General features: G+C 41.8%; 1 protein-coding gene across 1 annotated transcript in view; it reads left to right on the top strand.

Moving 5' to 3' along the window:
- Positions 1 to 16,307, top strand: part of NUAK1 (NUAK family kinase 1) — a 46,404-nt gene that overhangs the window by 16,851 nt on the left and 13,246 nt on the right. The window contains exon 2 of the mRNA XM_056516279.1: positions 6,208 to 6,328. Coding sequence (XP_056372254.1) covers positions 6,208 to 6,328 — 121 coding nt within the window. The remainder of the gene's footprint in view (positions 1 to 6,207; positions 6,329 to 16,307) is intronic.

Raw genomic sequence — 16,307 nt, 5'->3', positions numbered from 1 at the left:
AGCATCCCTCTCCTTATCATTTGGTTGCAGCCACCTCAGGGACCACATAATTTTGTAGCTTTGTTTCTTTAGCTCTTGGCTTGGTGATGTCTGGGCCAAGAGCCATAGGCAGAGACTCCCCTGGAAAAAACATTATATGGTGCCAGACTTTATTCTTTCTTACTTGGCTCTGTGGAGCTGGAGAAAGAACAATGTACCTTTTCTCTCCCCACCCCCAAACATCCTCTGCTCTCCCTTTCTCTTCCTCCCCTGGCTGATCAACCTATTCTTTACCTCCACACCCCATTGGCACTTGGCACATTGCACTTCCCACCTTCTACTCTCAAAGAAAGGAAACAGAGCTGTGAAGCTGGCTGGGCTCACCCACTTCCCATTTCTGGGTGGGAATGGATTCAGTTCAGGGCTTTCAGAAAGGAGAGGTTTATGTGTATTTAACCTCCCCCTCCCTCTTCACCCAAAGAAAAGAATTTTTAATAATTTTCTTTACGCGTCTCTTTTAACATGTCACTCAGTGGGAACAAGCTGGTTTCCCTTTTTGAGGGAACTTCACTCCTGATGCTCATTTTTGGACTCTCCGCAATAGTATTGCAAGAGCCCACTGGAATTTGTTCAAGCATGGGTGGTATGTACAAGTGCTGGAATCATCTTAAAAGTCACAGCCTCCCTCGGTGGAAAAAAACAGTTCATATCTCACTATGGTCCTAAAAATAGCCTTGGTAGATAATAGGGAGTGGAAGATTGTTTTCAATGGGTCTGAATGTACTGCATGCAGAAATTGCTGGGGAAGGGTCAGTGGTTTTTGGCATTTAAAGTAGTCAGACTCAGCTACAACACTCAGTGACTTAAAAGTCTATGACTCCGCACTGTGGCTAGTTTTACCTTTATTTATATTCACACAACTCAGCTGGAAATGAGACAAACTTAGGTTCATTAGTCTAAAACAAACACACGAACCAACTTCCTGAAATCAAGAGAAACAGATTTTCACTTTAATGAAAATACAGCTGTTTTTATTTTTTTTTCTCAGCTGTAAATGATGATGACTCAGCAGACAAGGAGATTTCGTATGGAAATGGGCACCTACTGCCTGCCATGCCCTTTGCTCAGATGTTTAGACCTGGACATACTTTTCTGTACACAGTGATCTTGATCATGCTCTGTAAAAATAAATTCTACTTGTTTTGCTCTGCTAAGCAGCCAAGAAGCTTGAAAAGAAGAAAGACATTTCTCTCACAGATATGACTGAATGTACAGAAACCTTTGCAACCATCATACTTTTGAAGTATTTATAGTTCAATTCCAGTTATTTGTATGAAACAAAAGCAAAGAAGCATGAAGTGTGTTGGAAAATACTTTATAATCTCTCTACACCAGTTCAGAGAGTGAGTATAAATCCTTTTTCCAGCAAATGGAAACGAGTAATTTATTGCAGCCTTGAAGAAAGCAATTTATTTCTCTACGCTTCCTGCCCAGCACACTCTGCAAGCTGACTCACAGAGGGATGGGAAGCCAAAAGCTGTGCTCCCTCTTTCCTATCTGCTTCTGGAAGGCAGAGCAGCAGTGAAGCTGGGGCTGTGCTTGTGCAGAGCAGTTTGGAAGTGCCTGGCAATATTAGAGGCTATGCCTATGCCATAGATTTTGGAGAGGGTATTCTCTTCACCTCCTTCTAAGCAGAGGCTGGTACCAGAACTGGTGGTGCAGGTGGAGGCGATTTCCTCCCATCTCTGATGGTCTTTTTCTCCCCCTGTCCCCATGTGTGGGACCATGCAGCCATCAGAGCTGCAGGAGATACTGGGGATGGTTTTGGTGCACACAGCCAATAATGATCCCCATAGGGAAACATCACATGGCTTAGTTCTGAGCCGTGACCTTGGTGCTTATGCTTGTACTTAGCTTTGCATGTGTGAGCTGTCCCACAAAAGTCAATGGCCTGTTCATATGTGTGAAGTTAGGCATGTGCTAAAGTGTTTTGCCAGATTGGATACTATGTCTATAGGGGCTTTGGGTGAACTTGAACCCGTTTTGTTGGGGTGAGAGGCTTTAGATTTCATTATTAGGAATCTGATATATTACTCTCTCTGAGTGCAGGATCTTGGAGTTACCTGAAATTCTCATTAAGACAAGAAGCTAGGAAAAATACAAATTCCTCCACTAGTAACGTTACTAAAAATACTATAATTAAATTATCTAAGTCTTAAACCCAGTAAAATATATTGGGAAAGTGTGGTAGAGATATAAGTATAGTGTTTTGAGAGCACCAAAGGGACTAACAGCACTTTCTCTGCAGATATTAAGCTGGAATATTTGGAGCAGTTAATGTAGCTGATGTAAAAAAGCATGTTGCTTTTTCTGTACTCTTGATTCATAGGCTGTGACCCTTAAGAAATTTTGATGTTGCTTACAGTGAAGCTGCTGCTTTCAGAGAAAGCAAGAAAGCAGGCTAGAAAGAAAGAAAAGAACCATAATAATGAACAAGTTCTTTCATAAGGTATTTCTCAGTTGACATTATTTCCTATTATGCTGGAGTTATTCAGGTTCATCATGCAGCAGTCCTGTAAGTGGGGTTTAGAATAAATGAGCCAGCTCTGTCTGGTGTTAAAAGCATAAGCAGTCTTTGAAAATGTGTTTTCTGGAATATATTTTTGAAATAAATAAATTTCATTCAAGAAGTTACATTATTGGTATTTTAGAATACCTGGAAGACAGGCTTGTTTTATGGTCTAATACCATAACATACAGCTAGGGGTTTTATTTTGCTCAGAGATATGAAAACAATGAAACATGTAATAAAATACCTTGAATGTGATTGTGATTTGTAATGTTTCTATGAAATACTGAATAAAACCCAACTGGGATGCTTTCTTGTTTGTGTTGTTTTTTTCATATCAGTAGACTGGAGCCCAGGTATTTTTGCTGATGTGGTCTGAGCAAACTGGTGCAGGTAAAAGACTTGACTGGCAGAAATCAGTTTCTTGGAAGGGAAGAGCTGAAATGAATACTGTCCTGCTCCACTAATCCTGCTCTAGGATGCCACCTCTGGCAGTGACAGTCTGCTGACACTGTTTGGCCTTGGTAGCTTTTGAAGTGTGGAAGCTATCCACTTGGGGATTGTGCAGGCCACCAGGCAGATGGCATGGGGAGAAAAGTATTTGTTGAGATGCCTTTGAACCTTTCACTTTTCTGACACCCTTTTTGAGGAGAAAAATAGCAATTAAAATGGGGAAGGATATCAGAAGTCATCCTTTAATAAGCAGGTGGTTTGTTGAATAAGGCACTCCTGTGGTGTGTTGCAGTCTGGGAGAAAGGCAGGCAGCAATTTCTGAGATGCTGCGGTCCTTGTTTCCTCTGGGAGTCATGTCACCTTTCTGTTTTGATTTCTTCATCTTCTGAAAGTGGATAAACTGTGCTGTTTCACCACTTGCATATCAAGGTTTAACAGTAAATGGCTACAGCTGATGTGCTGTGCAAATAGGCTTGTTTTGGTCACGTCCAAGAGGCACTGCCTCCCACACAGTGTTTTTGCTGTTTTCAGGATTGCAGGGGATGGGCTGACCGTGGCCAGGTGGAGGCTTAGAGCTGCCCTGGCTCCACTGACACCACTGGAGTAAAGATACTTCACACCTGCCAGTCGTCTTTTCTTGTTTGCTGGTCACTGTGATCTGAAGGAGCTGAATGAGGGAAGAGAAAGTCTTGAATGTTAAAACCCAAGAGAGGAGTTCAGCATGTATTCTTTCCTTATATTGGGATGAGATGTTGCAGCCTGGATGTCACTGACAAAATCCCAAGTACTTTGGCTGGGCTATTGAATTCTACCCCTGCAACTGGGAAGTGATGCTTTCAGGAGAGCTTAAGTACCATCTTTGAAATTTGGGTAAACTTTTAGGAATAGTCTTTTTAAATTAAGGTGCCTTAATTTTCAGCATGGGTTGTGAGACTGTAAACTCTCGGGTTCTCTTAAAAGATGTGTTCCCAGGAAACACATCTGTTTGCATTAGAGTATTGAGCCCAACAAATATTTACGAAGTGCCACCACACTTTTCAATGATGTTTGCATTTTGTATCTAAAAATATATTTTCTTAAATACAATTACTTCACAGAGGCCAGTTGCAGTAATTATGGGTAGATGTGCAAAAGTCTTGTCTGTGAAGCACAGTCAAGTTATCAGGAGATTGGCATGTCCTTTGGGCTGCTGTTATTACTTTACCAGCCATGAATGGGGAATAATATACTCCCTGTTGTATATTTGACAATGAAACCCTTCTTAAATTCTTCCTCAGAGCCAAGTACAAGGCTGTCTTTTAATAAAAAATTTGTTTTTACCCTTGTCTATATTTATTTCTTGCAGGAATGCACATACTGCTCCAAGAGCCACCCACATCCTTCTGTATACAGGGTGTATTTGCATTTGCAGTCAGTCCCAGTGCAAACATGGGAAGGGGAAAAATCCAATGTCATCTTTAGAGCTGGTTGCCTTTTTCATCTCTAGAATTACTTGGTGGTTATCATGGTTACTCATTCAATTAAGATCTGTTGTATTACCTTTTCTAGAAATATGTACCATGTAAATAAGGCTATAGCTGTGTTATTGCTTTTCAAATCTCTGTTCCAAATGTTTGGGTCAAGAGAAAAAAAAGAATTGTTTTGGTTTTAACAGGCAAATCATTTTGCTGCTTGACTTCTTTTTGTTCTGCTGTCCTAAAGTAGGTGAGCACTTCAGTAAGAGCTTAATATTAAGCACATGCAGCAATCTTTGGGAATTCAAGGGGATGGGGCATATGCTTAATGCTTTTTTGAACAATGTTACTTTTTAGAGTTGAAGGTTTTGTAGGAAACCTCATCCTTTAAGCTGGCTCCTGTTTATATACATTTCAATGTTATAATATTGTAAGTTTGTCTCTTCTATCTTCAATATCCTCAATGCTACATCATATAATGAAAGCAATACTGGTCATGCCACTTGCAATTACTGAAGTAGGCAGTGAATTTTTTTTTTCTAGGCTAACTGGGGAAATAGTGTAAATCGTAGATTTACAAATGTTTTCCCAGGAGAAGTCCACAGTAGTTGGCTGCAGAGAATGACACAAGTTTAGTTTACCCATAAAAGGGTGGTCATCTCAGCAGGTCAGTGATGTTTTTCAAAGACTTATTGTTGATTTTAAGCTAGCTGATAATTTATTCCCTGAACTCTAGCTTAAAAAACAATGCAGGGTAAATATTGAGTATAATAGAGGCCATGCTGCCATTCAGTGTGCACAATGCCCTCACCTTCCCTCTCCCACCAGCTTCTCTGCATTGTTGCCTTCTGCATTTCTCATAGGGCATGAGATAACCTCCATGATTATTTATGGGGGTGTTCAGATAAGCCCTTTTTTCACAGGCAACACACATACACACACTCACAAGGACTGTTATAATTTGAATTTATATTGCAAGTTCAGCTATCACTTCCTCTGTTCCCACCCTGCCTTTTGGAAAGATACCCAGTCACATGATATGCTTGTAAAAAAGCTTGCTGATTGAGGAAGGATGCAGGAAGGATATGGTTTTGCAGTGATTGCATAAGTGTTATGTAGGACCTGAAGCCTTGGGTTAATATGAAGATGATTTTAGATGTGAATTTCGAAGATTTATTTCTTCTGGTTTTGGAATAAGTCATAACTCCTGAATAGTTTGCCTGCTTTAGAGAACCATGGACTAACCTGTGTTAATGGGATCCTTTATGTATTAACATGGATATCAGTGCATATTGGCACCCTGGATTTCCTGCTTCTGTTCCATCAGAAAGCTCAAAGTCTTTTTAGAGAAATTGTCTCTAAAGTTTCTTTTCAAAATTGTCAGAAGCAATCATGTCTTAGCAAATGTACTTCCTATCAAAATCTCTTGGGGAGTTTTGCCATTTGCATAAGGAGAGTTCTTAGGCTAGCACAGAGATCTTTCCAAAAGATGCTGAGTTCCCCCTCAGTGAAGGCCTGAAGAGAAGACCTGAAGAGCCCAAAACCTCATGTCAACCATTACTGTAATGAGAGTGTACTTATTGCTATACAGTGAGGGAGCTGGAGCATGGAGATTTGTATTTTAAAGGTTTGTTTTGGTCATTCCACGTTCTGCCAACATCTAACATCTGTATTTATTTTTTGAACTCTTCTTAGTGGATTAGATGCATCTGTTGAGTTCCAAGAATAATGCTTGATTTCCTGAATTTATAGGTTGCAATAAAATCCATTCGTAAGGACAAAATTAAGGATGAACAAGATATGGTTCACATCAGACGGGAGATTGAGATCATGTCATCCCTCAGCCACCCTCATATCATCACCATATATGAAGGTTAGTGAATGTGATTTTCCTCTCTGATTGCTCTGTTACGTTTTTGCAGACCTGATGTCCATGTTTCTTCAGATCGGGCACCAAACCAACCCCTACTCCTTGTGTAACCCATCCCTTACCAGCGACTGCCTTGAGCACTGCCTTCCCTCTGAGCTGCCAGTGTTGCACAGATGCATAAACCTTTGCTTGGAAGAGCTTCTTGTGTGTCGGTGGCAGGTGGGATATGGTTGCATGTGTCACCTCATGTCCTTGCTCCCACTGCACAGTTCAGTTTCATTTCACCCTCACTCATGAACTAGCCTGATGTCTGTTTCTGTTGGACTGGGAGCAGAAAAAGACAGTCTTAATTTGCTTTATTTCCCTGCACTGCTCTTACCTGGTCTAGGACTTTGGTCCTCCCTTACCTGCCAGTTCAAGTTGCTAGTTCTGTCATTGCAGCTTTTCCCCTGAATCCCAGCATCCACTTCCTGTCCACCTCTGCACATTTTCCTGTCAGTCTGGTGGCTGGCTTATCTTACCATTCCTGTTTTCTTATACTGCCTTCCTCCTCTACCTCCTTTCTTCCTGGGACGTGGCTAGGAAGATTTGCCAGTTTGTTTATGTCCCAGCACTAGCTGGGCAGGTCAGGCCATGTACATGCTAAAAGAAACCTGCAAAAAGGTCTGTTGCTGCAAGGAGGGAGGCTGCTTGTTGGACCTGAGATGTAGAGTCCAGAGGTTCAGAGGGAGCTGGGTCAGGCAGCCTTGTCCTTGGGGATCACCCCTTTTTCCTCTGTGAAGAATGGGAAGCCTGAATGTAGCCCTACACATTTCCATAGCCGTGAGATAAATGCAGAAGGTGATGAGATGTGTATGGCAGCTCTGCTCTGAGAGTTGATATGACTGATTAAAACAGGGGCTGTCCTGGCGTACTGTTACACTATCGCATATTGAGTTATTCAAAAGCATGTTCTTGTACTTGAAAAGAGATGAGTATCTGTCTTTTTATTGAATAAACTCATAAAAGGATCTGGAAACAGAAAAGGGGAGGGATGCTGTGTCAGCATGTGGGTTGCAAATGGAGCAAAAGTTTCTTCAAATGTGGATGGGAACTCAGGAAGAAAAAATATTAAGCATGCTGTGGTTCTTTGACCAATTGCCCTTCTCATCCTTACTTTAAATAGTTTTTACTGAGTTAAAATATTTGTAAAATTGAAAAAGATTACAGCATTTTTAGGAAGCAGACACTAAGTCCTGTGGGAGCAAAACTTCCTTCCCTGGCCCTGTGGAGGGAGGAGCAGTGCTTTTGCAGCAGAGCTCCATGATGGAGAATTCATCTTGCCTGAGGAGGATGAGCACCTGTGTCAGGTTCTGGTGAGTTTTCCAAGCAGTCAGAGTCAGTATTTGGCCTGTAGCAGCCAGATAATTTAGATGCTGTAATTTAGATATGGTAGCACTGGGAAGATGTGTGGTTGTGCAGCTGAACCCACAGGGGGCTGCCTAGAGGCAAGGGTGTGACCTCAGGCATCCTTGAGTGTGTGCTTCTCTTGAAGCTGAAGAGTACTTGTGAAGTTAAGGGACTATATCAAGGGCTGAAGTATTTGTATCCTCTCGAAGTTGGATTTAAACACATGGCTATTCCTCTTGAGTGATGCATAAAGAGTGATAATATTGCTATTCCCTGACACAAAATGTTGAAGTCAGTAAATCCTGAGAGATGGGCTTAATCTCACCAAAATTAAGCAATCCAACATTTCTGCAGTTGATGTATGCTAGAAGTCTAGTGTCCCTCTCTAGTCAAGAGAGTTCAGCATCTTCACAGGGTGGTTGGCTCCCTCCTGGGAGACTATTTTTTTAGATAAATGGGATAAATGACATATTGGAGGTTCCTGTTGGAGTCTAGCTGAATAACTTAGATCAGATGCTTAACTTTGAAACTGAAGCCACCCTAGAGATATTTTACTCCTATCTCACAAATTTTTACTGTAGGTTTCCAGACTGCCACTGCACGTCTGACAGCTCTCTCTATAGGTGCCAGGTTGCACAGATTTACATAGCTTGGACAATGCTGGATGTCCCTGTAATAATCTTTAAAGCTCTTTGTACTACATTTGCAAACATGTGTTTTCCTTAAGTAGGATCTTGTTTAGGTATCCTTTTGACCTTCCTGCTAATAGCAATTAACCTCTGAATTTGTCTACTTCATGTAAACACAACCTTATCTTTTTTATTGATACCAAGCAAATTCAGATGTGTGGGAACCCAACTTTCCAGTTTAGAGGTACTTCTTTGTAACCTAATCATAAGGCATGTACCTTGCCCATTACTACCAGGGCAGATGTACAGTTGTGACTAAAGAAATCCATCCTCTCAGCAGGTCTGTAATTGGCAATCTGTCGAGTGTGACTGCGAGGGAAGTGCTCCTTTAAGTGACTTTAAACTCCTTGAAAGGGACTGGATAAGCAAAGTCAGCTTTGCTGGCAATGTTTGATTTCAGCACATAAATTTTAATTTATAGAATAATGCCTCTGTCCATTCATCTGCCTCTCCCCTGCCCCTCGCCCTTCCTTTGCCCTATTGCTTTTTTGCCTTGAAAACTCCAGGATTTTATAATAAAGCCTTTGAGAGCTAACATATTTTTCCAGGGCTAGCTTGAGTGCAAAATCTACCTCATCTGGCAATACTTTACAAAAGTTAAACCAGGGAAGGAACATTCTGCAGACATTTAAACACATGTTGGGCCAATCATGAGGGTGAAGTTACACTTGGTACATTTAGGAGTGAGCTCTTGAGTCTTTGTAGTGTGAAATACAGATGTCTGTGACTGTTCCTGTGCTGAAAGAGTTGTCCTTGATCAGCATAACCATATAGAAAAGTCTCCCCTTTTGCAAAATGCACTTAAAGGTGAATAGACTATTAGCTAAAATGTTTGTAGAAATAGTTTACTGAAGATCCTCCCTGGAGGATGATTAAACATTAGGATCAAAATTTGGTGCCAGCAGAACATGATGGCATTAATGTAATTGAGTAACTGAAGGAAAGTGTGTGCTGAAGTGCTCTGCTGAACTGGGGCCAGGATCCTTATAAGAGTGCTACACCCTTTGCATTAACAAGGCACAAAATATGGATCTCCCAAGTAAGATGCACTTCTTACTTTTCGTTTCTAGTTTGGATTTTTGGTACTCTTAAGAAAAGGCAGAGGGATCTCCATCATGTGTCTGCCAGTCCACCATGGCTTGAGCTGGGTTGCATGCTTAATCAGGAGACTGGTTCAGCTCTACTTTCAAACCCCAAAGGCAATGGGAGATAATCTGACAGTGTGTAACAGCAGTGCATAGTATACCAGGGTACTCACTGCACTTGCCGTATACACGTTCAGTCTCACATTTTGTGCCAGACTTGGTGCAACAAAGCATAAACCCACTTGGTGTTTCACACACATATGTAGGCCTGTCTCCAGTATGGGGAGCTGTGTCAGTCAAGTCACCAGCCATATCATCAGCAAAACCAGCTGCCTGGTCAGAAATCTGCCTGTGTGGCAGCTGTTAGGGTGTGTGGACACGAGCTGTTGCTGGGGAGCTGCGTCCCTGCAGCAGTACCAGCTCAGACAAATGTCAGCTGCATGTGGACCTCAGGGTGGGGCAGCAGCCAGGGGCCAGGGTGGCACAACAGTCACCTATCTCAGGCTGTGACAGTTCAGTGCAATCCCAGCCTCTGTCCCAGCCTTTGCTATCTCCTGGTTTTCAGATATAATCAAAACAAACTTTGGTGCCTAATGACCCCACCCCTTCTGTGTGCAAAACACCTGAAAAAGCCACAAGTCCCTTCAAACATCACGTGGATGACTGGGCTTTGATCAAGAATGTTGGAAGTTGGAAAGCTGAAATGATTCTTTTTTTTGGCTCGCAGAAAGTACTTCAGCAGTGATACTGTTTAGCCACATTTCTAATTGATTTCCTCTAATTATGTAGGTTTTTGACCTTTGAGTGCTTTATTCTCATTGTTTTCAGTTGATAACATCCAAGAACATCAAGTAATATTTCAAGTGTCTGGAGATATTAATGAAACAAGAATAAACAAACTTAACTCTTTAGTTACCATACCCCAGCTTTATGAATTTCCTGTCATTCAGGGTGATCACTCAAACAGCACTTCATCGGACAAGACATAAACTGGAATGTGTGAGATCACGGGCAGGTCCAGTTTAAATGTCAGACTGATTGCCAGCAGCAATGAAATTTATTTGCATCTTCCCATTTACACAGTCCTACCATAGCAATGTAAATATTTGCTTCTCTGAAGTTCCTCGACAGTTTAAGTCATAATTTAAATAAAGGGGAGCTAGCTCTTGTATTCTTTGTTGAAACAAAGACAATTAGTGTAGCATGTTATTGTAGCCAAATTAGCAACTGTCATTTTTCCTTGCTTTTAAAGAGCAAATCATCATAATCTGCGTATCCTCAGTCTTACTGTGTGAGAAACAACCTCACCAAGGATAATAGTTCCCATTCTGATTTAATCTCCTCACTGGGGAGTAAATTATAGCATGCTGTCTGATTTAAAAAGATTATTGCAGTATCTTAACTACATTCCTTTAATTTAAAAGGAGATGCAATTCGGCTGAATAAGGCCATAATTCAGGAAAACAATTTAACACAAGCTTAGCATTAAAACACATACTTTGTATCTTGATATCTTCAATTATAATTAAGCATATGCATAAGTTTATGTGTATGCATATAAGTAGTTTTCTCATTGGACCTGGGCTATTTTCTTGTCTGCTATATGCTCTGTTAAAAGCAGTAATAAAGTACTACTACTACTACTAAAAAAACAACTAAATAAAAATTATGCTAAGCGGCTGTAAAACAGTCAAAACCATCAAAGCTGAATCAGGCTAAATTTCTAAGGTAAAAGACGGCTTTCAGTACTTGCGTGACTTTTTGAAGAATAATTCAAGGCTTATTGCACAAGTGAGGTAATTGGGTCTACATGAATTTTCTGAATGAAAACGTTTTTCTAGTCTGCATCTCCGGAATTAAAAACAAACTCGCTGATTCTTTTGATTTGGCTGACCTTTAATAAAAGAGCATTTTGTAGCAGTGGAAAGGTACTTCTGTCTGCGGCTGTTAGGAGAGTAATAAAAATACCACTGAATGGAAAGACACCAGATGGAAGGAATGTCAACATACTGGAACTAATTTAGGAGATTGCTCTGATAGAGAGCAAAGGCATGAGGAGAATTCAAATGGTTCCAGTGCAAAGAGATTGGCCGCCCCTCTTAAACTAACAAACTAAAATCCTTACCCCAGGGTTACATGTAAACCAAATGGAATCAGCCCACAAGGAGGTAGTCCTTTGGGGAGGGGGAGAATCCACCCCCCCAGCACTCACTCTGACTTTAGTATTCTATGAGCTTGGAGGAAGGGCAAAAGCCTCCTGCTTTTTTTTGATTTTGGTAGTAAGTCAGTCCAAAGTGAACTGTCCTAATAGAAAAGTACAATATACCATTAAATCTTTCTGACTGATGGTTGCAAAACTGTTCCCATCTGGGCTTTCCACAATTTCAGGGTGAAGCACATCTGAGCAGTGAATGAATGTAGTGAGTATGTTCATTTGGTGTCAGACTTGTCCCACGAGTTTCAGAGGAGGTGACTTTAGTGTAGCTAGAGAAGAATTTGGCACTAGGGTTGAAAAGAAGAGTCCTGATGAGCAAGAGGTCAACCAGCGCCATTTAGGAAGTGGAAGGCTGTAAATAGAAGCTGAGTTCATGATTTCACAGCCTCTAAATATAAATGAGTGGAGAGATTATATGCAAGAACTATTACTATAGTAGAACAACCTGCAAAAGAGGGACAGGTTGTTCACGTTACAAAATGTACTTTGTCTCAAATGTGTCTTTGATAGTGAGAAGTGAAATTCTTTCCCAATTTCACATTTACGTTCTTCAAGGAACTTTGAAGTCAGCAGATTTGGTTTCAATTACGAGCCTGGAGGTACCGACTTTTTCTCTTCACTTTTAAAAAAGAAACAAACACATTAGTTAAGGGTGGGGTTTAAAGAAAAGTAAGAAATCTTTGACCACTGTATATTAAGCACCCTTTCTGCTTGAGTTTCCAGGGCTTTTGGGATGACCAGACCAAGCCCAAGCAAGCTTGTAGCCCTCTGGAAAATGCTGTTTCTCCACGTTGCTGTGGCCAATGTCCTAGTCCTTTTCTCATCTCCTGAGGATACAATCACACATGGTGTTTTTCCTCACACCTTGAGGTTCATGCTGTACCTGCTCCTGGTTCCTGATGTGTTCTCACATTGCTGTCCCTGCTTCCTTCCCTGTGACCACATAAAGTGCAGTCATCTCCACAGTCAGCTCTTCAACCAGCAGCCTCTGTCTGCTAAGGAATAGTACTGATTTGCAAACACTACTCTGCAGCGCTTGACCGCTGTGGCTGAGGCAGTGCAGCAGCCCTCCCGCCACATCAAGGTCTTGTTGAAGCTCTCAGAGTAACTCAGCTTGCAGAGTGGTGAAAATAAACACAGTGGCTCAGAAATAAATGATGCACAGCCAGTAGCAAGCATTTCTTCTGCTGCTGTCCCCTCTTATATGTGAAGCTCATGTTTTGTAAGCAACCCCCCTGTCTTCATTCTTAATTGTGACAGGCCGTCTCCTTTGCTATCCATGCCTGGGTGTTGGTACTGGCAGGTCTCTGCTTAGCTAAATTGACTACTTATTTGCAGAGTATTGATGATTTGAAAAATGCTGAAGCAGTCCCACCTTGCTTGTACATGGCCTCCTTCCCTTGATCTTGCTCAGGGCTGAGGAGCAGGCTTGTATGACATGGCTGTCCCAGAAGTAGCAAGATTTGGAAGGTTCCTGGGGTTCAGCATCCTGCCAAAGCCATGCTTCTCTGTTGGCAGTAGGTGCAGCCAGGGTTCAGGCACAATTCTAGTTGGGGGTGAGTTTCAGAATGAATATGCAGTAGGATGGCAGGTAATAAATCATCTGCAGCAAAAACAAAGAGTGAACCGAGCAGTCCCAGAAGCTATATGGCAGCAACCTGTCCGTCATCAGCCCACAGGTTACAGCCCAGGTGCTAACAGGGCAGTGTATTTATTACCTCATTATTCTTTGCAGAAAGTCAATCCAACCTTTAATTAATACCCTCCTGTCTTCCGCCAGCCACTGGCTACAAAGCTTTCTTGAGCATATGTTTATAAAACTACATGCTGTGCTCAGAAGGGAAATTCAGAAGTGCCTGTGTGAAACTTGCCTGACATCCTAAATAGTACTGTGAAAATTCATGGTGTATGTGGCTGATGGTGTGAGACTTGCCAGAATACCACCTTGTCATTTGCCTGATAGTCTTGACCACTGAATTCCTCTTTAAGGTTGTGTATGTGTATACACATAAATTCCACTGCCTTTCAACCTCCTCTTCCTTCAGCCCCAGCTCTCAGATTTTTTTGTCTGCTGTTCAGTTCCCTCTCTGCAGGAAGTAGCTGTGTGCCCACTCATGAGTTTCAGCTGATATGGTGGAGGTGCTCTGATGAGAAATGACGCAGTTGTAAAAAAATACCTCCCTATTCCCCTCTGCTCCTGGGTGGAGGAACAAATTGCTGTTTAATTCTGTAATTGTTCAGATATGGTGATGGTGAGGAGGCCTTTGTAATGTCGCCTAAGTTCAAGGATAGTTTCCCTCTTAAAGTTCTCCCTTATGAAGAAGACTGTGCCAGTAAACTGAAAGCCAGATATGAGTTTCTGGAATAATTTTGTTCTCATTGATTCTAGCGTGGCTCTGTGACAAAAATTTGAAATTTAGAACAGGGATTTTCGTTTTCCTAAATTCAGCTTGATGGTATTATCTCAGTTTCCTAGAGGGTGTAAGAGAAAATTTGAAATGGATAGTGCTTTTGAGTGCACACATTTCTCCAAACCAAATGCTTTCCATCTCATTTCTGTAGAAATGTTGGAAAATACATCTGAATAGGGACTTGTATTAATATGGCAAATTTGAGTCCAAAGAAATTAGATTTTAGAATTTAAAACTTCAGTACATCAAGGATGATTTGAGAAAACTCTTAGGACTGAGTAATGAAGGCAAAACTTTCATAAAAACACAGCCTGGAAGAATCGTGGCAGAGCTGTTATTGCCATCAGAGGCACTGAACACCTGGTGGAGCATCAGCTTTTGGGAGAGTGGGGCAAGAAGAGCCAAGGGCAAATGTACCTCTTAGCTGAGGGTGGTCCTCAGTTGGAAGTGCTTGGGATGTGCATTCCCATGAAAGTGCATTCAGATAGTTTGTGCCATGTGGCACCTATATGTGCGTGATACAGCAATGCCTAACTCATGGAATCAGTGGGGATTTTGGGGGAATTTTGTTGGTGTTGTTATTGTGTGGCTTATGTGTTTGTTTTAAATCAGATCTCTTATCTGTGAGCATTTTCAGCGATTTGTCTCAGCTTACTAAAACAATTTTTTTTTGCCTTCTTAAGCAAGCCTGTACCTAACAAGCCTTTCTGAGCTTAGAGAAGTGAATGTCCACATTGCTGTTTTACTGGTAAACTTCCCTGTATGACACGAGGCATGTTCAGTTTTTCCCAGACAGTATCAGTCTGTCATTCTTGGAGAGGATACTGTATATATAATCCATCCAGAGACGGCTTTTCCAGTTTCTGAAGTTTATTGCTAATGAGGATGCACATAGGATGTAATCGCTGGCAGAGGCCTCTGCTTCGGGGTACAGTGAGGCCAGCAGACAAGTAAGCAGCCAACTTTATCTGGCTGTTTGCTCTCTCTTTTATCAGAGCTGTTTGGCATGGGTTCAGGGGTGTTAGAGTGAGCTGCAGAGGCTTTGGCTTGTAGATTTGAGTGACAAGGTGTGAGAGGACATGAGACAATGCCCAAGAGAAGCAAATATCTGTGTGTTGAGAGAGGCAGCTTTGCATTTCACTGCAAAAGTTGAAGCTTAATTCTGGTTTTTTTTTTATTAATCACCAAAGACTACTGGCTGAACTTTGATGAAGATATTTAGGAAGGCATCATTACAGTAAGGCTGGTCAAAACTAGCATCTGTTTGTAATAAACCCTTTAACCTCATTAATTTGTATATGCCTTGCTGCTAGTGTGACCAGTGCTGCCACAGACAAAAGGAAAAGGAAAATTGCCATGTTTTCATATAGCAGTGGTTACTTATGTCAGGTGCAGGAAGTTTCCAGTGGGTTGCAATGGATTTTTGGAGACAAAAGAGAAGAACTATTTAGTAGCCAGGACATTACAGCAATTCCAGACTATTAAAAGCCTGCTTTACTAGATTAAATATTAGTTATCTGCCACTCACAGTGAAGTCCTTGACAGCATGTGACACAGCTGCCATACTCTCAGCCTCAAAAAAGAGTCGGGCTGTGACGTGTGTGAGGTGGATTTTCCTTGCTCTGCTTACGCCAGCATTGTGCACTGCTGCCAGCTCCACGCAAGTGACAGAGGGTTACAGCATGCAGTCTGGGACCTGCAGTGGGATGTGGGTAGGGCAGGAGATAAGGAAGCTTGAGGAACAGTTGGTTGCATGAGAGGGGGTACAGAGCCACACCAACAAGAGCTGTACAGCTCTGGAGGCGCTGCTGCCACAGCAAGCTGAGCCATGCTGTCACATAGAGTTGGGATGGAGGAGGACACATCTATCAGTTCACTTGTCGGATTTTGATGGTAGGTGAAAGCCAACCATCAGTCATTCTAAGCCAGATGGCAATCCTGTATCAGTCATCGAAGACAAAAATTTATTATGCCTTTTATGAACCTTTCCAAATGATATGAGGGCTCCCGTTTGCTTCTATCCTCTGGCCTCAAGTAGGCTACTTGTACGAGAAATTCCGTGCTGGAGCAGGAGCTGGTATTCATGTGTTACTGGCACAAGTGTCCACCTCACCTCAGTAGGAAAAGTTGACTTTGCCACCTTGTGACCCCATATCTTTGAGGCAAAGAGGTTCATGTAGCCATATGAAAGAG

Source organism: Oenanthe melanoleuca, chromosome 1A (assembly GCF_029582105.1).
Source record: "Oenanthe melanoleuca isolate GR-GAL-2019-014 chromosome 1A, OMel1.0, whole genome shotgun sequence".
NCBI lineage: Eukaryota > Metazoa > Chordata > Aves > Passeriformes > Muscicapidae > Oenanthe > Oenanthe melanoleuca.
The sequence above is the reverse complement of the archived record's forward strand: the minus strand, read 5'-3'. Positions and strand labels throughout refer to the sequence as shown.